The sequence below is a fragment of the Chanos chanos genome, chromosome 3 (genome assembly GCF_902362185.1).
Source record: "Chanos chanos chromosome 3, fChaCha1.1, whole genome shotgun sequence".
NCBI classification, from domain to species: domain Eukaryota; kingdom Metazoa; phylum Chordata; class Actinopteri; order Gonorynchiformes; family Chanidae; genus Chanos; species Chanos chanos.
The window spans coordinates 57,350,621-57,375,929 of NC_044497.1; the positions used below are offsets into that span (position 1 = coordinate 57,350,621).

Here is a 25,309-nt window from a genome sequence, read left to right on the forward strand (position 1 = left end):
TGCTTCTGATTCACATCTTTCATATCATTCTGCAAGTAGTCCGTTCACTTATCGTAACGGAAATTCGTGGTCATTTGTATCTGACAATCTGCAGACAATCAAAGACAAGAAATGAATGGAGACATCACCTTCAGCTCCGCGGCGTGTCGGGGTCCTGTTAAACCTGTCGGGATTTATTTTTCGATAATGACCAGCGGACTATACATTATCCCTTACAATGACAATGCACTAACCTGGACCATGGTATCAGATTTAGAGCAGCAGGTCTAAAAACTCAAGGGAGATGGCCATGAGGGACTTTTAGTGCAGTTTAAAAAAAACCCAAAAAGAACAAGGCAAAAGCCAAGGAGCCACTGTGTGTGCTACAGACTTCTCAGAGGCTCAGGGATTTAACTGGATGTTTTGTACAGTTGGACAATCCTAAAACAGATTTCTCCCTTTCCATGGAAAACATCTGTTTGATGCCAGTCTTTGTTTTTCTCTGACACGTTTTGAAACGTCCCATGGCCGAGCCCTCGTTGGCTGGGGTCCGTTCCTGCTTTTGACACCAGTCGCTCTGAGACAAACACACAGACGAGGCCTGAGCCCGGGCTTTGGGAGCTGTGGGTGACGCACGTTCCAGTTTGGATTTCTGTCAGGTGACACAGATCTTTTCCCCTCTCTGATTCCCGTGTCTGCTGCTGAAACGAGCATACTGGAACTGGAGTATCCTTTAACTGGAGTATTCTGGAACTGGAGTATCCTTTAACTGGAGTATTCTGGAACTGGAGTGCGCTGGTCATGGCTAGAGACACACTAGAGACTTAGTGTTTCACTACATGCATGTCAGAGGGCATTCCAGTTACAGTCTAATCAAAACCCATGTCTGAAGATCACAGCCTCAAACAAAGGCATAAAATTAACCAACTGCTCTCATTTCTCTCTAATTACTTCTCCAACCATTTCCCTCATGTGAGAGAGCAGAGACGTTGTTACTTACGAGGTAACAGCCTAAGTCACGGCTGTGAAAACTAGGCATAAAAATTCCCATAATTACAGCCACTATCAGTGTAAAAAAAACAATGTTTATCTACTGTTGAAATCCAAGGTACAGTGAAACCACACCTGTGTTGTTATCATGCGTGGACATCTGGCTGTGGCTTTGTTGTAAAGTTAAGCCTAATTTAATATTATTCTAACAAACAATGACACAGCAGGGACAACAACAACAAAGCACCTTCAACATTTGTTCACTTCAAAGTTTACATATTGTAAGACCAAACAAACAAATAGCCCCAGGTGACCTTTCCAGAGTGCAGCCGTGGGCAGTGTGTACAGACTGCTATTTGAGTAATGCTCAGGTACATGGCACAAGGTTAGAGATGCAGGATTAGCAGCGTAGGGTTAGCAGTGCAGTGTAGAGTGTAAATGATAGTGTAAAAAGTGCAGTGTAAACAACACAGTGTAAGCGGTGCAGTATAAATGGTACAGTGTAAACAACACAGTGTAAACCGTTCGGTGTAAACCACACAGTGTAAACAGTGCAGTGTAAATGGTGTAGTGTAAACCACACAGTGTACTCAGTGCAGTGTAAATGGTGAAGTGTAAACCACACAGTGTAAATGGTGAAGTGTAAACCACACAATGTAAACGGTGTAGTGTAAACAGCACATTGTAAACTGTGCAGGGTAAACGGTGCAGGGCCATTGGTGCAGGGTTAGCTGCACAAGGTTAGATGCACAGGGTAAATAGTGCAGTGTAAATGGTGAAGTGTAAACCACACAGTGTAAATGGTGTAGTGTAAACGGCACAGTGTAAATGGTGAAGTGTAAACCACACAGTGTAAACGGCACAGCGTAAACTGTGCAGGGTAAACGGTGCAGGGCCATTGGTGTAGGGTTAGCTGCACAAGGTTAGATTCGCGGGGTAAACAGTGCAGGGTTAGCAGTGCCGTGTAAACAGTGCAGTGTAAGCCAATCTGCAGTGATATGGGACAGATGATTAAGACAAGGACGGAGTGCAGCTGAGGCATCCTCTGTCTCTGTCTCCTCTAATTGACAAGAGAACATCTCTAGTCACAGTGCAAATGAGCCGTACAGAGTGAGGAAAAGAGAGAGAGAAAGAGAGACACAGCCCTAAGAGCTGCTCGCTTCAAATATTTGGCCTTTTTACTTCTTTGCCCAAACGCATGAAATGTATCATTAGAAGCTGTTCCCGCTGGGCTGTGGCCAGGACATGAGAGAAATATCCTCTGTGCCATCTGTTCCTTAAACGTCAGTGATGAACATCCCAATTAGGTAAAAACAAGACCGTTACGCCACTTTGCAAAAAGAGGAGAAATATTGACACAGAGATGAAAGCAGTCCCCATTCCCCATCACTGCGCTGCTTTGTTTTTTCACTGTCTACACAGTCTTTCATTTCAGCGGACTGTAACAGTCTAGGATCAGAGACGCAATAAGACAGAAAACAGAGGCCCTTCTCAACACAATGTACAGAATAGATTTAACGGAAATTCCCCTCCTCAAGAAAGAGAAACTGACCCTATTTGTTAATAGTGAATAAATAAATAGTAAATGATCTTTCTGTGGAAATTCTGCCAGTTGTATGTACCCATCTGATCCTGTTTGAATCTGCTGTATGGGAGAAAAAAGGAGGGCTGTTTTGCATCGTCTCCTTAAATGAATTGAACAGTGTGATGACAGAGCAGTGCCCAAACGCCTCGGGAGGAGGCCAGTGACCTTTCTGTCCCCTCTCGGGATTTTAGTGTACTCTTACAAAGAATGTGCAAAAGCCACATTTTGTTAGGTCCAGAGAAAGCTTCTGTCTGATGGTCATCACCCTCACTTAGATTGTTGGTCTCAGAGGGATGTGGAAAAAAGCAAAACAAAAACTTAACTCTGCTGTTCATTTACCACAACACTTTCTGAGCATAATTTTTTGGGGGTTTTTTTAGTCTCACACATGAGAAATGAAATGATGATGGGGAGACGCGAATAAGACACGCGGACAGCACTTTGGTCAGCGTGGCCTCCTGGGACCTAAACACAGTGTTAATGCTGATTATGGCAGCTTAACGTTTCAGCCCAACTAACCACAGTTATCAGGGCCGTAACCTTACAGGGAACCAACACTGCCACTGATTTCCACAGAACGTAATTAAATATGTAAATCACAGGCTCCACTCTCGGGCTTCATTAATTAAGAGGAGCCATTGTGCTATGCCATCAGTTTTAGAATTAATGAGGAAATGGATCTGTCTAGAACTTGCTCATCTCTTATCCTTACTGCCCTCAAAACATGGGAAAACCACACAATGCCAAAGCAGCACTCAACATTTTCTCCAACTGGGACCTTTCTTTCTTTCTTTCTTTCCTTCTTTGCTTGTTTGTGTATTTACAGACTATCCAACCCAAATCAGGGTCAACTTCAAAATTCATACATGCTTCCTGTCCTCTGGGTTGTTTAACACACTAACAGTGATTTAATTTACAGTGTCAGTGAATGCCAGTTGCTTATGTGTGTGTGTGTGTGTGTGTACAGGACTGGATTAAGAGTTCATGAAGACCCCCATAATAAGAAATAAATGTACAAAACAATTTTGTTCTTTTTTTTTTTCTTCAGTATCATTTCCAGCCCGTGATGTTTCTTTCTCTGCCCCTTTCTGTCCTGACTCTGAGATGACTGACAGACAGACACATCCGCAGCCAAGTGTTGGCACTCTGTTTGGCTTTTTAATGAGAAAATGACTCATATCTGACACAGCATTTTACACTCAACAGCGGTCCAACCGAATGTTAGAGGTGGTTAGTCACAGAAAAGTTTGGAGTAATTTCCTTCTCAAAATAAATTAAACTAAACTTGAATGGGGGATTCTTGCAGTTAAATTGACAGTCCGCTGCTTTGATGCCATTCATTCAGTTCTTGTTAAATATGTTGTTTAAAAGATCATATTGCCAACTGTAGGGGTTCAAGACTAAAACTGTACACAGCTCCTTGTAGCCTGAAATCTGATCGCAAATATCAATATAGAGTCAGCACAGTCCCTTCCATGACCAGTGCCATCTCTGAACGCATGGATAAACGTCTGTAAATTAGGAAAACTGCTGTAGGGTTATGGTTAAAGGCTAAAGATCACTCTGAACTCTGACCTCAGTTTTAGGTCACACAGAAGCGATGTGACAAAAACAGCTTTTTTTCTGTAAAACATTTCACAGCTCAGATCACTTCAGCTCAGATTAGTATCTTGCAGTTGACTGTATGTTAGTATGTTGCAGTTGACTATATGTTAGTATGTTGCAGTTGACTATATGTTAGTGTGTTGCCGTTGACTGTATGTTAGTATGTTGCAGTTGACTGTATGTTAGTATGCTGCAGTTGAATGTATGTTAGTATGTTACAGTTGACTGTATGTTAGTATGTTGCAGTTAATTGTATGTTAGTATGTCGCAGTTGACTGTATGCTAGTATGTTGCAGTTGACTGTATGTTAGTATGTTGCAGTTAACTATATGTTAGTATATTGCAGTTAATTGTATGTTAGTATGTTGCAGTTGACTGTATGCTAGTATGTTGCAGTTGACTGTATGTTAGTATGTTGCAGTTAACTATATGTTAGTATATTGCAGTTAATTGTATGTTAGTATGTTGCAGTTGACTATATGGTAGTGTGTTGCAGTTGTCAATATATGTTAGTATGTGGCAGTTGACTATATGTTAGTGTGTTGCAGTTGACTATATGTTAGTGTGTTGCAGTTGACTGTATGTTAGTATGTTACAGTTGACTATATGTTAGTATGTTGCAGTTGACTATATGTTAGTATGTTGCGGTTGACTATATGTTAGTATGTTGCAGTTGACTGTATGGTAGTGTGTTGCAGTTGACTGTATGTTAGTATGTTGCAGTTGACTGTATGTTAGTATGTTGCAGTTAACTATATGTTAGTATATTGCAGTTAATTGTATGTTAGTATGTTGCAGTTGACTATATGGTAGTGTGTTGCAGTTGTCAATATATGTTAGTATGTGGCAGTTGACTTTATGTTAGTGTGTTGCAGTTGACTTTATGTTAGTGTGTTGCGGTTAACTATATGTTAGTATATTGCAGTTAATTGTATGTTAGTATGTTGCAGTTGACTATATGGTAGTGTGTTGCAGTTGTCAATATATGTTAGTATGTGGCAGTTGACTATATGTTAGTGTGTTGCAGTTGACTATATGTTAGTGTGTTGCAGTTGACTGTATGTTAGTATGTTACAGTTGACTATATGTTAGTATGTTGCAGTTGACTATATGTTAGTATGTTGCGGTTGACTATATGTTAGTATGTTGCAGTTGACTGTATGGTAGTGTGTTGCAGTTGACTGTATGTTAGTATGTTGCAGTTGACTATATGGTAGTGTGTTGCAGTTGTCAATATATGTTAGTATGTGGCAGTTGACTATATGTTAGTGTGTTGCAGTTGACTATATGTTAGTGTGTTGCAGTTGACTATATGTTAGTATGTTGCAGTTGACTGTATGTTAGTATGTTGCAGTTGACTATATGTTAGTATGTTGCAGTTGACTATATGTTAGTATGTTGCAGTTAATTGTATGTTAGTATGTTACAGTTGACTGTATGTTAGTATGTTGCGGTTGACTATATGTTAGTATGTTGCAGTTGACTGTATGTTAGTATGTTGCAGTTGACTGTATGTTAGTGTGTTGCAGTTGACTATATGTTAGTGTGTTGCAGTTGACTATATGTTAGTATGTTGCAGTTGACTATATGTTAGTGTGTTGCAGTTGACTATATGTTAGTATGTTGCAGTTGACTGTATGTTAGTATGTTGCAGTTGACTATATGTTAGTGTGTTGCAGTTGACTATATGTTAGTGTGTTGCGGTTGACTATATGTTAGTGTGTTGCGGTTGACTATATGTTAGTATGTTGCAGTTGACTGTATGTTAGTATGTTACAGTTGACTGTATGTTAGTATGTTGCAGTTGACTGTATGTTAGTATGTTACAGTTGACTGTATGTTAGTGTGTTGCAGTTGACTGTATGTTAGTATGTTGCAGTTGACTGTATGTTAGTACTTTGCGGTTGACTGTATGTTAGTATGTTACAGTTGACTGTATGTTAGTATGTTGCAGTTGACTATATGTTAGTATGTTGCAGTTGACTGTATGTTAGTATGTTACAGTTGACTGTATGTTAGTGTGTTGCAGTTGACTGTATGTTAGTACTTTGCGGTTGACTGTATGTTAGTATGTTACAGTTGACTGTATGTTAGTGTGTTGCAGTTGACTGTATGTTAGTATGTTGCAGTTGACTGTATGTTAGTACTTTGCGGTTGACTGTATGTTAGTATGTTACAGTTGACTGTATGTTAGTATGTTGCAGTTGACTATATGTTAGTATGTTGCAGTTGACTGTATGTTAGTATGTTACAGTTGACTGTATGTTAGTGTGTTGCAGTTGACTGTATGTTAGTACTTTGCGGTTGACTGTATGTTAGTATGTTACAGTTGACTGTATGTTAGTGTGTTGCAGTTGATTGTTTGCATGTTTTGCATTCTTTTACGAGCTCTTCCTTTACTTTACTCTGCAGGCTCCGTCTTGATACATGATCTTCTTCCTCACTTGTGTTCTCAGTGGATTTGTGAGAATGAAGCAGAATGAGCTGCATATAATGTATAAAGATATATATCTGTTCTTTCATTACGACTCTTCCCCTGTGTGGGCTGTTGTTCTTCTGGGTCCCAGAGTTCCTGTCAGTCCTGTGGGAGATCCAGGATCTTGTGACAGACGGGTTCTCTTCCATACACCGTTGCTTTGACTGGGGCTGCAGCCTTGTGTGTTCTGGGCAGGCATCCATGCTGTTTCTTCAGTTCTGGTGAATGTCTGCCCAGGGCCCTGGTCACTACTGGGATGACCTGGGCCTTCACTTTCCAGATCTTTTGCATCTCATCTTACAGGTCCTTAAATCTGCTGATTTACTCCTGCTCCTTGGTCGAGATGTTCGTGTCATCAGGAATTGTGATGTCAATGATCATTGCTCCTCTGGTGTCCTTGTCGATTACTGTGATGTCTGGCTGCCATGCGGGGGGTCTTTCTGTCGGGTCTGATTTCAATGTCCCGCAAGATTTTTACGCTGTCATCCTCTGTTAATTGTTCAGGTTTATGTAGTCATGGCCCCTGATGCACTAGGATCTGGTAGTGCTCACAGATGGTCCTATGCACCAGTGCTGTGATGTTGTTGTGCCTCTTCAAGTACTCAGTGTTAATGATCTTCTGGCATCCAATCAGAGGGCGGGTGGTTGTCACATCCTGTTCGTTTCACAGTCTACACTTTGGGTCATTGGTGACCTTCAGTATTCTTGTTTTATGGCGCTTGGTGTTCAGTGCCTGGTTTTGTGCCGCAGTGATGAGAGTTTCTGTTGATGCCTTTAGACCAGCCTCCCTAACCCATCTCTATGCCCCTTCCACAGCTGTTTGTTCCTCTACCTGGTGTCGGATACGCACGCGCAGGGTCTCGTCTCTCAAAGCCCTGTTGATGTCCTTCCACCAGGCTCCTGTCTGGTTTCTTGTACACTCCCCCTTGGCAGATTGCCTGGATGATTGTGTCTCAGTCTTGACTGGGGGACCATATGTGCATTCAGCAAGATCCAGTTCCTCTGCTCTGAAGGCTGTTTTGATGTTTCAGAGGCCTCTTCCTCCTTGGCCACAGGTCAGGCAGAGGCAGTGGATGTCTGCCTTAGGGTGGAGGGCTCCATACATGGTCATCAGTTCCCTTATCATTCAGTCCAGCCTCCGGACCTCTTCCGCTGCCCGTCAGGTGATTCCCTCCAGCGTAGCTTATTGCTGGGAGGACAGAATCACTTTGATCTTGTTCTATCCACTGAGCTTGAACTTCAGGATTTGCTCCTGTCTCTGTTTGTAGGTGCTTTTGATTGTCCTCTTGACCTCCCCTGACAGGTTCTCCTGGTGCTGCCATATATAAAAGATACTTATACCCATTCCTGACAGGTTCTCCTGGTGCTGCCATATATAAAAGACACTTATAACCATTCCTGACAGGTTCTCCTGGTGCTGCCCTATATATAAGATACTTATACCCATTCCTGACAGGTTCTCCTGGTGCTGCCATATATAAAAGACACTTATTACCATTCCTGACAGGTTCTCCTGGTGCTGCCATATATAAAAGACACTTATACCCATTCCTGACGTTTGCATTCTTCATGTATCCTCCTCCAGCACTTGTTATCTTGCCACACTCGGGGTCAGCCCTAGCACCTTTGTCTAGCCCAGACATCAGCTTGTCTCAGTTAAGAAGGTCTTTACTGATTTCATCTCGATGGAGATGAGCAGGATGTTTCAGCCACCATGCTGATACTATTATTATTATTATTGTTGTTGTTGTTGTTGTTGTTGTTGTTGTTGTTGTTGTTGCTGTTATTTCCATTCATAACTCATGGAGATACGTAGGTTACTGCTGTAGTTTCTGCTTGTGGAAAAAGGAAAAATTCAAATGAAAGGCACACACTCCCAGCTACTGTACCACAGCCGTGGCAGAACAAATAAAGCACCCACTGGAGGAAACCTCCTATCTAGAGAGCTATTCTCGCAATTTACCACTTCAGAGCAGTCTGTGTAGAGTTGAGTTCCAATCACCAGTCATGATTCCTTAATTGCTGATTTCACACAACTTCCTTCATCTACATTTTGAGTGAGTCAGCGTTGAGTCACTCTTCCCAATAACAAAGACGAATCAGCAGAGAAGTGACTGTCTCCACATCAGCAGGACCACTGCAAGGATGACCTTTAATGGGCTGTGTGTTTGCACAGTGCTGAGAGAGACAGGGAGAGAGAGAGAGAGAGAGAGAGACAGAGAGAGAGAGAAAGAGAGAAAGAAGCAGAGAGAGAGAGAGAAAGAGACAGAGAGAAAGAGACAGAGAGAGAAGCAGAGAGAAAGAGAGAGAGATACAGAGAGAGAGAAGCAGAGAGAGAGAGAGATGCATAGAAACAGAGACAGAGAGAGAAAGACACACACATAGAAACAGAGACAGAGAGAAAGACAGAGAGAGAGAGAGAGACAGAGAGCAAGAGAAACAGAGAGATAGGGAGGGAGAAAGAGAGAGGGACAGAGAGAAAGAGAGAGGGACAGAGAGAGATTGAGAGACAAGTGGGCTAAACCTTCAGGTCTGTGGCCCAGTTTATTTTCACACCATTAAACTGTGGCCCAGTTTCTTTTCACAGCATTACGGGGATCAGGCAGAGTGTCACACGCTCGCTCACACCCCGACACTGATTCTGTGTTAAGCGGAGTGTTGGAGGAGACAGGCCTCGGCTGTTTGCTCGTGTGACTCTCTGAAAAACAGCGTTTCAGGACAACCTGGCCAATGCCAACCCTGGAGCTGCATGTATCAGGCCCAATTCTCTTTCCAAAAGCACCGTTTGAACTCTGAGGAAGACCAAGGTTTCTGTACCCTCCCGCCTCAGATCACCCGAGGAGCTGTGAGGTCTGCTGATGTATGTGTGCGTGTGCGTGTGCGTGTGCGTGTGCGTGTGCGTGTGCGTGTGCGTGTGCGTGGTCATGGCTGCTGGAGTTAAGTTCAGGTCTGCCCGACTCTACGTCTGACCAAAAATACTGGCTGTCTAGTGGTACGGAGAAAGAGTCCTAGAGGTCAAATACATCAGACACAGAGACAGAAAACGAACAAGCAACACAAAGTCTAGGTGGGAGGAACGCTGAGAATTTGCCCCCCTTTCCTTAATATTATTTTCTTTCACCGATGAAAATCCTGAGGCAGCATAAACATACGGAACAAAAGGAGAATGAAATATGATTTAAACATTAATTCACATGAATGAACACCATCAAGTTAAACGTGTCATAAGCGATGTTTTAAATCTCCATTAACATCTTGAACGGTTGTGTTTTTGGAGCAGATCCAGGCTGGCTGATTTCCACATGAACTGCCAGACGACCCCTCGCTCAATAACAAGCTGTCCAAACGACAACCTCTACGGCTGTCTGGTCTCCTACGTTGGGCTCATTGGTAAGCTGATTGGTCTTCATTCATTCATTGGTCTCCTACGTTGGGCTCATTGGTAAGCTGATTGGTCTTCCTTCATTCATTGGTCTCCTACGTTGGGCTCATTGGTAAGCTGATTGGTCTTCATTCATTCATTGGTCTCCTACGTTGGGCTCATTGGTAAGCTGATTGGTCTTCATTCATTCATTGGTCTCCTACGTTGGGCTCATTGGTAAGCTGATTGGTCTTCCTTCATTCATTGGTCTCCTACGTTGGGCTCATTGGTAAGCTGATTGGTCTTCCTTCATTCATTGGTTGGTGAGTGTTTGGAGGATTTGAGGAACCTGGAGCGGCACAAATAGACTTTTGCTTTGCGTTTCAACGGGCTGACGACGGCGCTGTCTCATCAGACTAGTGTTTTAAAAGAGAGCTCGGGGACTCAGTGAATGTACGAGGCAATGTACTGTCAAATCAAAAGCATAGCATTTTTGTATTTTTGCTTTCTCACAGTGTTACTGCCTGTATCTTTCACCCAGTTAGTTCTCACTATAGTCAGAACCATGTTGAACAGACTGACTGTCCCTTAAAAAGACTCACTGTCGGGTATATTTTTAAATGTGAGTACGTTGTCTGCCCATTAGAATACTCTCTTTCACATTTACGACATATTACATGTTGTAGACTGTATCAGTCCAGGTGACAGATCTCTGTTCTGCCGGGAAGCGCCCCCCCCCCCGCCCCCCCCGCCCCCTCCAAGTTCTCTCTGAACAGGAGAAAGCTTCATTGAGTTACATGTCACTTCCTGTCACTTCTCCCAATGCTACACTCCGTTAAGCTTCTGAGTCTGATATCTTAGTAGAGCTGCCCAGTGGAACTGTGCACTGGCCAGAGAGGTATGAATATTGCTCCAGTGAACCAGGGTAGGAGCATGGAATCATGAATATCAGACATAGTTAACATGTAATCTGTAAACAGAAAACACACGCGCACACACACACACACACACACACACACACAAATAAGCCTCAAATCTCCATGCACGCTCCATGTCATTTCTCATGTGTTGTTCTCCTGGGCTCTGAAGGATCTGATGTAACTCCGAACTACGTGGATGCCAGTCACAGCAACATCACCATCTCCCCGTGGTGCAGCTGCAGGACCAACGGGCACCGAGAGGGCGACTGTGAAACCTTTCTCCGTGACTTCAGAGAGAACTCCTGCCTCAGTGGGTATAGGGCCAGGGCAACTCACACGCTTCTGTGTTTTATAGTCACACAGACGCACGTACACACACACACACGCACGCACACACACACACACATATACTCACATTCACACATACACACACACACGCATGCACACACACACACACTCACATTCACACATACACACACACGTGCGCGCTCGCGCACACGCACACACACACACACACACACATACATTCACATTCACACACACACACACACACACACACACACACACACATACACACACACACACATACACTCACATTCACACGCACACACGCACGCACACACGCACGCACACACACACACGCACACACACACTAAATGTACTAAAAAAACATGAAAAAAAGTGCAGATTAATTCCTTCAAAAGTCATATTTTCACTGGTCGTGTCTTTTGCTCTGGTCACTAGTTTGCTCTTCTGCTCTGGTAATGAAACAATGACTTTTGTGTGGATTCTTGTAGGAAACGCCATCCAAGCATTTGGTTATGGAGTAGATGGAGGTTTCATCCCTATTACAGAGTCTCTGCCGATCATGCCCTCTGTGCGGACCAATCTACAACCAGCAATTATTACCAAACCATTCATTAACTCCAATGACATCAAACCAGGAGACAACGCGTGTGTGTTCTCCACGTGTGCAAACCTTAAGGTAGACCTGCTTTCTAGCTCTATATGTGCCCATCTTAAGGTAGACCTGCTTTTTTACCTCTATATGTGCCCATCTTAAGGTAGACCTGCTTTTTTACCTCTATGTGTGCAAACCTTAAGGTAGACCTGCTTTCTAGCTCTATGTGTGCCCATCTTAAGGTAGACCTGCTTTCTACCATCACGCACTTTCCCAGAACCCTTGGCTCTCACAGCCAATACTCTGATCCTTTTCCAAAGCACAAGGAAAGAAAAACAGGCTGTGAGCTGCTGAAAGGCAAATTCAGAATTATGTCAAATTTTATACTTCTCCTAATGCAGTTACCTCATGAGAACTTTCCGTACAGGAAACTGTCCAAACGGGCTTTGAAGATTGTGTCTTCACCAATGCAAATATTGGCCTAATCTGTTGTCAAAATAGCTTAAGGGACATCAGTGAAATTACAAACTCCTACAGCGCTTCTGGTTTGATTTCTTAATGAACGCCTGAAGGGAAGACTATATTTTCAAAGCTATAATATTTATATTTATTATGTTTAGACGCCTGTGTGATGTGCATAAACTGCAGCTCAGAGTAGAGTTGATGACAAGTCCTTTGCTACAACCATCAAGAATGGATCTTCTGACAGTGCATAAGGTGGAATGAATATTACAGGGCGCAATGTTTTTCAAAAAGAGAAGAAGGAATTGGTTGGGAGGGGGAGGGGGGTGGGTGAGCACATTCCTCCAAAACGTTACTCTTTTCACTTTTCACACCCCACGGGTGGAATAACCTTCCCATCACTGCAGATTCTCCTCCTGTCCTCCAGCAGAGACTGAAAAGACAGAGAAATCTCTGATTAAAAATGCTTCAGCATGTCAAACCCAGTTCACAGTCAAACAAACAAACACAACATCTCAGCATCTCCAACCAAAGAAACACACAAACCCAGTTCACAGTCAAACAAACAAAAACAACATCTCAGCATCTCCAACCAAAGAAACACACAAACCCAGTTCACAGTCAAACAAACAAACACAACATCTCAGCATCTCGAACCAAAGAAACACACAAACCCAGTTCACAGTCAAACAAACAAACACAACATCTCAGCATCTCGAACCAAAGAAACACACAAACCCAGTTCATAGTCAAACAAACAAACAAACACAACATCTCAGCATCTCCAACCAAAGAAACACACAAACCCAGTTCACAGTCAAACAAACAAACACAAAACCCCATCCACTTGTGGTAATTACTATTGACACTTTTTCCCCCACTCAGTCTCAAATCTACTTCTTCTAATTAGTTTGGGTGCTGAAAACTAATAACTATGTAGTCAAGGACTTTTTCATGACTTCTGGCAATTTTGCAGACTTATATATGGAAAAGTCCATTTGCAGATGTATAATTTTTGTCTGAGGGATTTAAGAGAAAATGTATTCTGCTGGAAAATTTATGCTTGCATGGGGACAGTAAAAGTTATTGTGCTGTGTTGCCATGGTGATAATATGTCGTCCTGCTGTTGTACTGCTGCTTGGGATGTTCAGCTGTTAGACTCAGGATACACATTCACACACACATTCACACACACAGAGACCACACCTCTCACCCATGCTCAGGATACACATTCACACACACAGAGACCACACCTCTCACCCACGCTTAAAAACATATCATCAAAACCTCACAGGCAGGAAATGGCCGTTATCTGGGGGAAAAAAGGGGGGGTTTTGCTTGTGTCTCTTGTTTATGTACATAGACACACCAGTCAGTCTTAAGCAGCGTTTCCCTGTTACTGCATCACGACCTCCACTGTGTAATAAAGCAAGTCGCTGGTCCATGTGCAGAGTTAATGATGGTTATTTGAGTCACACAGATCCAAATCATACACCACAACCAATGTGTGTGTGTGAAACAGGCAGGAGCACAATAACCGTAATTTCATTAACCGGACTGTGACCAGAAAACGTTAACCAGCAATTGTAGTGAAAGTGACAAAGCAAGGATCACACACAGAGAACTAATGCAGACACTTTTCAGGATCACACACAGAGAACTAATACAGACACTTTTCAGGATCACACACAGAGAACTAATACAGACACTTTTCAGGATTACACACAGAGAACTAATATAGACACTTTTCAGGATCATACACAAAGAACTAATACAGACACTTTTCAGGATCACACACAGAGAACTAATACAGACACTTTTCAGGATCACACACAGAGAACTAATGCAGACATTTTTCAGGATCATACACAGAGAACTAATGCAGACATTTTCAGGATCATACACTGAGAACTAATACAGACACTTTTCAGGATCACACACAGAGAACTAATACGGACACTTTTCAGGATCATACACAGAGAACTAATACGGACACTTTTCAGGATCACACACAGAGAACTAATACAGACAGTTTTTAGGATCACACACAGAGAACTAATACAGACAGTTTTTAGGATCACACACAGTGAACTAATACAGACAGTTTTTAGGATCATACACAGAGAACTAATACAGACACTTTTCAGGATCACACACAGAGAACTAATACAGACACTTTTCAGGATCACACACAGAGAACTAATACAGACAGTTTTTAGGATCACACACAGAGAACTAATACAGACAGTTTTTAGGATCATACACAGAGAACTAATACAGACACTTTTCAGGATCACACACAGAGAACTAATACAGACACTTTTCAGGATCACACACAGAGAACTAATACAAACAGTTTTTAGGATCACACACAGAGAACTAATACAGACAGTTTTTAGGATCATACACAGAGAACTAATACAGACACTTTTCAGGATCACACACAGAGAACTAATACAGAAACTTTTCAGGATCACACACAGAGAACTAATACAGACACTTTTCAGGATCACACACAGAGAACTAATACAGACACTTTTCAGGATCACACACAGAGAACTAATACAAACAGTTTTTAGGATCACACACAGAGAACTAATACAGACAGTTTTTAGGATCATACACAGAGAACTAATACAGACACTTTTCAGGATCACACACAGAGAACTAATACAGACACTTTTTAGGATCACACACAGAGAACTAATACAGACACTTTTCAGGATCACACACAGAGAACTAATACAGACAGTTTTTAGGATCATACACAGAAGACTAATACAGACACTTTTCAGGATCACACACAGAGAACTAATACAGACACTTTTTAGGATCACACACAGAGAACTAATACAGACACTTTTCAGGATCACACACAGAGAACTAATGCAGACACTTTTTAGGATCTCAGGCTCATTATGGTGGAAACACTCAGTGTCTCACAAACTGAGGAACGAGCCAGAGTCTCCATTCACACAGATCACATGCACGTAATAATGAGCAGCAGGTGAAACGGAGGATCAGTGGAGGCACAGTGCGGCCAGGCTGGGAGGAACTGACGTGAAAGTTGACTGGAAGCTGGTGTTACACACTGACTCTTTCATCTGCTTCTATGCTGGGCGAATCAGACTTTCTCTCAGCGTCAAAGGGTTATGTGAGTCAGGCAGCAGCTGAGAGAAAACACAGACACTTTACAGCTCTGTAGACTGATCCACACTCATTTAATGCTCTCTCTCTCTCTGTTTCTCTCTCTCTCTCGTAGCATTCATGAAATATCTGATATTGACTATGGAAAAAATATCATGTGATTTTGCATAATGTAGACACAACAAGACACCAGGGAAGTGATCAACAAACACAAGATGCTGTTATAATGAGAAAATACATTTGAAGACTCAATATGTCACTTTTTTTTTCTTTCAGTTTAAACAGTAATGTCTTCCCAAGCAAACATATTGGATTCCAAACAGTGGAACAGATTTATCATTCATACTTTTTAAGCCCAAATCTTGTTTACAAAATGATTCATAAAACATATATGAGCGATATGTATATCACAGGGAGAATGCTCTAAATATGTGTGCATGTAATGTGTTTTAGATTCTATAGGATATAGTCAGGTCCTGAGCAACGACTAACATTAAGCCTTATGGAGTGAAGATGTTCAGTCTGTTCCGCACAGAGATTCTACATGGAAATAAACCCAGTGATAAACCCACTAACAGAACTCGTATGTAAAAGGAAAGCATCTGCTGATCAGCATCTGCCGTAAAGATTTATTTTGCGTCCTCACTGGAATCAGCATCAGTGAGTGTCTGCATGCCACTTAACAGAGTCCTGCAGTCAGACGTGTCCTTATCCATTCAGTGCAGGTCAGTTTTGTTTGGGATGATGTGTTCTGCAGCAGACATGGTCATAAAACACCTTTAGAGGACACTGATCGTAGAAGCCACAGCGAACAAGGCAAAATCAGCCATAGCAAGGAGCGTTTATTGTTTCTCATTACCGTAATAAACATGAGATTAATGGTATTGAATTTACTCCATGTCTCAGGTCTTTGATCGCAGAGGCAAATAACCCTGTAGAGAGTTGCTTGTTCTTCACATAGGCCCATTAATGAACTACTGGCTGATCCTTGTTCTTCACACAGCCCAGTTAATGAACTATTGGCTGATCCTTGTTCTTCACACAGCCCAGTTAATGAACTATTGGCTGATCCTTGTTCTTCACACAGCCCAGTTAATGACCTACTGGCTGATCCTTGTTCTTCACACAGCCCAGTTAATGACCTACTGGCTGATCCTTGTTCTTCACACAGCCCAGTTAATGAACTATTGGCTGATCCTTGTTCTTCACACAGCCCAGTTAATGACCTACTGGCTGATCCTTTGCCGTGTGCCTTGATCTGATAGAAAACATTCTGAATTTAAACGAGTATATATCTGAAGTCTCTAGACATGCTGGCGTCATCTCCATTGGTACTGAAAGCAGGAGCGTTCATATTTTTCTGTTCATATCAGGCCTTCAGTCAGAGGCAAGTTCTAGTAATCTTTTTTTCTCAGTATAATAAAACCATACAAAACAAGCTTCTGTTTATTACTGTTAAAGTGTGTAGTGAGCTGTTTGGCACGAGATATGCACACACTGAATAACAGAATAACTGTTAAAAAAAAGAAAGAAAACAATGATCAAAACCCACTGACAGTAGTCTGACGCGAACCCTGTGTGCTGTGAGGTGTTAGTTTCAGCGTTAGAGTGAGAAGAGTAATCGCTGGCTGATCATAGCGCCTCTGTTTTCACAGGACAGCGAACAGAAGTGTTTGCCCTCCAGCGGTTTTGAATGTGAGGAAGAGGTAATGTAGTTAAAGCTGTCAGACCGTGTGGTTCACGCGAAACATGTAGAATCTCTGTTTAAGTGACTCCTGCATCCTTAGCATGAAACGAAAAAGCTCCATTTAAAACGTGTTTTTTTTTTTTTTTTTAATTCGTCTGTTATTTACCTCATAACGCCTGTTTGTCGTCTCTCCTCAGGCCATCCTGAATACCAACGTCGAGGGCCCGGTGGACTCCAGGGGTTCTCCCTCAGCGGAGGAGGAGGGTGGAGCTGGGCACGCATCTGCACCTCCTCCTGTCAGCCTCTCGACTCCCATGCTTGTGCTGGCGTTTGCACAAATCAACCAGATTCTGTAAACACACCCAGAGTACAAAATGCTAAAAAAAAAAAAAGAGAGAGAGAAAGAGAGAAAGAAAGAGACAGAAACACTCTCATATGGAACCCCTTGACCTCATTCAAATAGAGTGACAACTGACACTGGTCTCTCACTGTCTGTTTTTTTAACACTGTAAAACGCTACAAACAGCCGCAGCGGGAGGACATGTAACCATGACAGGAGAGTGTCAGCCAGTGGTGTGGAGCGCAGCGCAACTGCCTCATCTAAAAGACAGACTGAGATTAATGGTGTGACTGGGAGTTATGGAAAACCTGTCCTCTTGTTACATAACCGACACTGGAAGAAGTGACCTTTGACACTGATCCTGGACTTCCCTCCCGCGGCACCAGACAAGTCACTAAAGACTGTAAGAATGAGGTCACAGAGGGAATATTATACCATTTCACCAAACTTGAGAATAAACATGGGCAAATTATAGACAGCTGGTCACCAGAGGGAAGAATTCACATTCAAATGGTTTTGTGTAATGTATCCAGAAAAAGAGTGTTTCACATCCAGATTAATTGTACCTGAAAACAGTCTAAAAACAAAAGCCCTTCTGACCAGATTCTCCACAGTATAAACAGAATCCACTGCCTCCATGAACACAAACTTTAACTTATTATGAACATTTCTCATCCTTGACAACAATGAGTTTGGGTGTAGGGGTAGATATGTGACCTTTTAGAACCTGAAATCTCATTTTGTTGTCTGTTTTAAAACAGGAAAAAAATAGATATCTGTCCATAAAATTGAAAAGGTTTCAGATTGATTGTCAGAACAAGCTGGAACAGTGGTGAGGTTTTTTTTTTCAATGCGTACAACTGAATTATTTGTGTCAAAGGCTGAAACGATTTGAAAGATATTTGAATTCAGTCTATGAGGAATCTAATGTGTTTTCGAGAAGAACGGGGGGCGGGGGGTGGGGGGCAGGGTCCAGCCATGTCGAGGCATATTACAGTGGACAGCTGCCTGTCAGCACCGCTAATACTTGTCTTAGCCTGCTATTATGTGTAATCTTTTCATTTTTTGTTGTTGTTTTTCTTGCCAAGAAACTGGGATGATATTCAGACAGAATGCCCCAGGGAGAGCTGCAGCGAGCTCCATTTGCTGGAAGAGTAAATTGTGGGTGTGTTTTTTAGTGTGCAATCTATTTGTGTGGCCTTACTTTTCTGTCTCTGCTTTGTTCCTCTCTCTTACGTAATGGTTTTCAGACCATGCCGCAGCCGGGTCTGCCCAGAGGGGACAGACCGGACTTCTGACAGTAAGAGCGGTTCTGATGACCCTTCACCTGTGCTGCTTTTACACAGAGAATGGGATCTGAGAACTTATCAGACATATCTGAGGATATATTTGTTTGAAGATCCAAACAATAAAACAAACAAACAAACAAACAAACAAACAAAAACAACAGCAACAACAACAACAAAAAAACTCACAGTGATGTCTTTTAATGAGTTCTGACATTGTTTTTTACGTGGCGAAACTCGGGGCGTGACACAGTGTCGGGTGATGTAAGCAGGGAAAGGTTGCTGTTCCTGAGGGCGTGTCCACTGTGTGTGTGTGTGTGTGTGTGTGTGTGTGTGTGTGTGTGTGTGTGTGCTGGCACATAGTCATTAGCTTAATGTCTGTTCAATTTCTTTGAAACAAAAAATTAAATAAGTTTTATCAGTACTTTGTGGTGTCCTTACAAGGTGCACCCTGATCACTCACACACACACACTCACACACACACACACACACGCAAAGACTGCTCGTCAGAGTGCCAGATAGCCTGAATGTTATCCAGCTTCACTGAAATTTTCAAATGGACCTTGCTGTTAAAACCATATGAGAGTCAAGATGAATAATGTGATGTCTGATCATTTCAGTGCAAAAAAAAAAAAAAAACCAAACATGTTTTTGATTAATTTGGCTCTGTAGCTATATGCAAACTTTGCTGTAACTGTAAACATCCTCTCTGCAACACTAACCAAATGGAAGAGCAAAGAGTGTAAACATGTTTTAAAGCCTCTAAAAGGCAGTTCCATCAGAATCTGAACTCAATTCCATATCCAAGGTTACAGACTAGGTTTGAAGAGATGTTGTGGCAGAGAATGTTTCCGTGGCATCAGTGAGAGAGTGAGCGTGACAGAAGAGCAGGCGACGGAGCAGAGGAATCTGACGGAGGGTCCAGGGCTGTAAACGCAGTTCAGCCAAAAGTGATGGAGGAATATTTTTACTCTGCTCCATCTCTGTCAGAGCACTAACAGTTCAGTATTTAGCACTAACAGTTCAGTATTTAGCACTAACAGTTCAGTATTTAGCACTAAAAGTTCAGTATTTAGCACTAATACTTCATTAGCAATTATATCTGTCATAATTCTAAGAATTCAGTGTTTGGCTCTAACAATTCAGTATTTGATCAGTATTAGAAAAAGAAAGCACCATTGATCTATGGTTATTTTCTCTGGATGTAGAATAGTGTGGCTATGTGTGTTTAGTGAATGAGCTGGCCTTCTAATTTAAAATCAGGACAGCAGCTTTGTCACTGCATTTAGATTCATCGCTAACTGGAGGAACATACGGATATCAGACCCATTTGTCTGATCAAATGTAGCCAGCTGAAGTTGTCTGTTGCCTGTAGCTGCGTAATTAGTGCAGTTTGCAAGGTCGTTCATGTGAGGTCGTCACTGAGGACAGGAGCAGTATCAGACATGTCAGATTCAGACTGCCACACCGCCAGCAGTGTTCTTAGCTCTCCTTCCTCTTAAGAGTCCCCACATTTCACCCAAACGATCGGTGGTGGCTCGTCCACACGCCTTCATATTAGCGCCTTAGCACCTTACATTTTTCACCTGTAATTAAGAGGAAACGAGGAATGCCAACGCTGTCTGCTTAAGAGGAACGTGTGTTAGCTGTGTGAGAAGAGCCCAGTGAGTTTATAACGCAGAAGAAGCCTTTACACACACATTACATCAGTCCTTACACCACACATGATTCACAGCTAAAGATAAGACCCCTACGCGGACGGAAATGCAAATGAACGGCTGTGAGAGGACCAGACCGGCCTGAACAGACACAGTCACGGGACTTAAGCCCTTACAGCCTTCAGAGTCAGGCAGAGAAACGGGACTGGTGTGTGACATGTCTGCCCATTTCTCTGACAGATCGGTGAAAGTCTTTTCCTGCTGGATCAAAGACTGACCTCAGGCATCTTCAGAAATGACAGCCATAATGATCGTTGTTTTCAAGCCTGTTTTCATGAAAGCAATAGAGACGTCAAGAAAAAAAACAGCCTCCGTCCAATAGGATCGGCCGTGGGCAGCGTTGTGTAGAAACTGAGGGTCAGTAGCCTCTGAACAACAAACACACCAGCGTCCTTCCACAACCAGCACAAATACCACAACAAACGATAAACATGTTTGGTCTTTTCTCAAAAGTATGGAACTATGTGTGAGAACTACTCCAAAAAGATATTTTAGGGAATGAAAATGAACATTTAAAAAAGTATTTTTACATACGTATTTTTAAGGTTATACATTTAAAACAAACAAGCAAATGCAATGACAGCCTTGCTTTAATGTACTCATTCAGAGATTCTTACCCCCAAAGATGGAAGGTATTACAGTTCCTAATCTAAATTACTAATCTAACCCTAATCTATAACTCAAGCACTTCCAATTCTATAATTCAAGTGGTGCAAACAGAAATCACGCTGGTATATGAGTCACCATGTAAAGCTGGAGCTACATTTTTATTCACTCGATGAAAATGTCACTGGGACACTGTGCAGTAATGCAAAGTCCTGACATACAAATCACTTTCCTCAGAAAAATCCATCAGGTGTATTTTAAATGTAAATTCAAGATTATACACCCATTCAGTATTGGTCACAAATGGTCACATGGTTCTGTGGCAGGCAGGCAAAGGACATGTCAGTGCTTGTGTCTGACATCACTACCCTATCACTATCACTGTCACTACACTATCACTATCACTATCACTATGACTACACTTTCATTATCACTATCACTACACTATCACTATCACTACACTATCACTATCACTACACTGTCACTATCACTATACTGTCACTATCACTACACTATCACATCACTATCACTATCACTACACTATCACTATCACTACACTGTCACTATCACTACACTATCACATCACTATCACTATCACTATCACTATCACTACACTATCACTATCACTACACTGTCACTATCACTACACTGTCACTATCACTACACCATCACTATCACTATCACTATCACTACACTGTCACTGTCACTGTCACTGTCACTATCACTATCACTACACTCTCACTATCACTACACTCTCACTATCACTACACTGTCACTGTCACTACACTATCACTCTACTGTCACTATCACTTCACTATCACTACAGACTGTGGTACACTGGTGTGCCAGTGGAGTCCAAAAAGACCGCTCAGAATAGCTTTTCTAAAGGATTCTCTGATGGAAGGCCTGTGCTACTGGAGATTTAGAGACTCATTTATAACTAATACACACTCAGCTGCTTTTAAATGAGAGAGAGCTGTAGTTCAGCACTGGTCATTTTTACCATTAGGCACAAAACACGCAGGCCATTAAATCAAATAACCTCACTACTACACATAATTAGCAACAGTGGAAATAAACACCAAAAAGACTGCCCTTCTGCAAATTCATTCTCAGGTGCGATTAAGTCAATTAGCTAATACCTATACCTATGTTATGTCTGTGGTATGCTAATATCAACATCAGTTTTCCCCTTTAAATGATGCAGCAGACTGTGATGGACTGGCGACCTGTCCGGGGTGTTTCCCTGCCTTTTGTCCAATGAGCACTGGGATAGGCTCCAGCACCCTCTGTGACCCTAATTGGGATAAGCGGCTCAGAAAATGAATGAATGAATGAATGAATGAATGCATGAATGAATGATGCAGCAGAGGTTAAGTTTGCAATTTGCCAAAAAGACTCCAAGGTATATTCACTGAGGGTTTTTCTTTTACCGTGCTGAAAATCGGCCATTTTACAGTCTGTTAAAAATCATTTACAGTTTCAAATGACCAAAAATAACAGCAAGATAACAGGCTTTCCCTCATCAAACGAGAGTCCAGAGCGAACACAGGGCAGCAGTAGTCCCCTCAGTCAGCATACTGCCATCCAGCTATCAGTTATTCTGTTAAACTGTTCTGTGCAAAATGCCATTACATCATTAATGTATCAGGGACTGGAACACTGACAGTCTGACCTGTCTGACTAAGGAGGGGTCTCCTCTCTCTGTGGTCCTCCTCAAGATTTCTCCCATTTTCCCATTTCCCTTTTGGGTTTTTGGGGAGTTTTTTCTTGCCCGCCATGAGGATTAAGTCAGGGGGTGCCGTCATATTTTGATTTGACTGTTGTGGCCTGTAAAGCCCTTTGAGACTGTAAACAGTGATATTGGGCTCTAAATAAACTTGAACTTGAACTTGAACTTGACAAAACCGCTACTGCACTGCTGTTCAAACAACATGTTATTATTATTATTATTATTATTATTATTATCATCGTTATTATTATTCATAAATTTTACGAATTTTGTTTCTTACTATAACAACCAAGAAACAATTCTCGATGATTTTACACATGTACACCAGGTCTCTCTCACCTGGCTTTAGACGACTCCATCGACTTGGGTCAGACCAAACACTGTCAGTGGAGCTGACAGCCAGTTTCTACCTCTCTGCGAATCCAACATTTTCACGCCACCCGATCTGCCACCTGTGGCCAGGGTTTGGTTTGAGCAGCTACCTGCAACTGTCCTTGTTTCTGTGTCCGCGTACAGTCAGAAATCGTCTGTGTCGGCTGACAGTCTGAATCTGGTTTCCACCCCCCTCAGTTCCTCCAAAGTTTTGGCCAAGCTCCAGCTGGCTAATCCACCGGGAAAGAGTGCTCTAGCTCTCAGCATCTCAGACTGCTCTCTCTAGCCTTGGCTGTGAACTCAAATGGATCCTCTTCCAGCCTGCCACCGTGCTGACTCCTGTCACCTATTGTTATTGTCCTCATGTCGATTCAAACCGTTTCCCTGGATTATTCTCTGTGCCTGCATCCATGCTCGACTGGCACCCACATACTCTGTGTTAGAATTGCTGCATATTTGATCATTCAATTGCACCCAGGCTGTGCTCACCCACAATAACATTCTCCACTGACACTTTCATAGGGGTCCTTTTCATAGAGTTAGGCTGGGAGCATTCCCTCTTTTAGGTGCTGTGATTAAGATCATTGCCACTCCAGTCAAGCCCCTTCACGTGTATTTTCATGTATTCATCAGCTCTGGTCGATTCCCCAAGAGTCCAGAGGAGACATTGCTGTTACCATTACTCTACTGTCAAAGTCACCTGCATTTACCATTCCTATACATTGCAGTTTACTGGTCTGGTGCCATTCATTTATTACCTTAACGTCCGCTACCCGCCAAAGCCATCTGCTGTATTCCTCTCTGAACCTTCCCACTGATCATAGCCCGCTTTCCTATTGGTCAGTCCCTGCACCACAACCTTCCCACTGATCACACCCCTGTTCCCTATTGGTCAGTCCCTGCACCACAACCTTCCCACTGATCACACCCCTGTTCCCTATTGGTCAGTCCCTGCACCACAACCTTCCCACTGATCACACCCCTCCTCCCTATTGGTCAGTCCCTGCACCACAACCTTCCCACTGATCACACCCCTCCTCCCTATTGGTCAGTCCCTGTACCACAACCTTCCCACTGATCACACCCCTGTTCCCTATTGGTCAGTCCCTGTACCACAACCATCCCACTGATCACACCCCTCCTCCCTATTGGTCAGTCCCTGCACCACAACCTTCCCACTGATCACACCCCTCCTCCCTATTGGTCAGTCCCTGCGCCACACTCCCCTTGGGTGATTTTAAGATTCATGTCAACCCTCTCTAATGCTACACCCTTGACTTAGAATGCTCCACCAGCCGGATTCCTCTCAGCCTCACTGGTATACCATCACTCATTACTGACCACAGTTTTGTGTTTGAATTTCTGTCTAACTCTCCAGGGTTAAACCTCATAACACCATCTCATCCACAAACCTGAAAAAAAAAAGTTATACGATGGAAGATCTCAACGAGCTGGTCAACACCTCGCCCGTCTCTCAGCCCCTCTCATCCCATGATGTCTCTGTCGCTCACGGCAACGGCTGTGTTTCCTGCTCCACTGCCCATTCTCAGTTATGCACTGTTTCATTACGTCCGCAGTGTACTCCCTGGACTTTGCCTGTTAAAAACCACTGGGCATCGTTTGGCTTAGCCTCGCCAAAAGAACCAACGTAATGGTCCATTTGAAAGCTTATTCTGAACACCTGAACCTCTGCTGAAAAGCCCTGTTAGCAGCCAGAGGCTCTTCCTTCTCAAACCTCATCTGTTGTGAGAGAGAGAGAGAGAGAGAGAGAGAATTCTAAAGGCTTCTCCCCTGTTTTTAATCTCCTCTAATTTGTGGATAATTCATCCAACATCTTCACCCACACAGCATCTCCCAACATTCACCTTGGCTTGTGCGGTAAAATTCACTCATTGCATTTTTATTTCCTCTAAAAACTGATAATAACCAAATCTGACAATACTGATCCCTGTCTGCCCACACCACTAACACCAAGCCAATGTTCCTGACCCCCGGGCGTTGGCCCTCCTTGTCAGTGCATCTGTATTCCAAATCATCAATGCGTCCAAGTCCTCCATCTGCCAGCTGGATGCTCTGCCTACTGCTGTGGTCACTTCCTGCCTTCTCCACACAGCTCACTCAGATAATTAACACATTCCTGG

General features: G+C 42.7%; 1 protein-coding gene across 1 annotated transcript in view; it reads left to right on the forward strand.

The window, feature by feature from the left end:
* The window catches only part of gfra2b (GDNF family receptor alpha 2b), a 50,726-nt gene extending 33,257 nt beyond the window's left edge, over positions 1-17,469 (forward strand). Inside the window, exons 5-9 of the mRNA XM_030768124.1 lie at positions 9,916-10,025; positions 11,086-11,226; positions 11,714-11,901; positions 17,082-17,132; positions 17,311-17,469. Coding sequence (XP_030623984.1) covers positions 9,916-10,025; positions 11,086-11,226; positions 11,714-11,901; positions 17,082-17,132; positions 17,311-17,469 — 649 coding nt within the window. The remainder of the gene's footprint in view (positions 1-9,915; positions 10,026-11,085; positions 11,227-11,713; positions 11,902-17,081; positions 17,133-17,310) is intronic.
* The last annotated feature ends 7,840 nt before the right edge of the window (positions 17,470-25,309 follow it).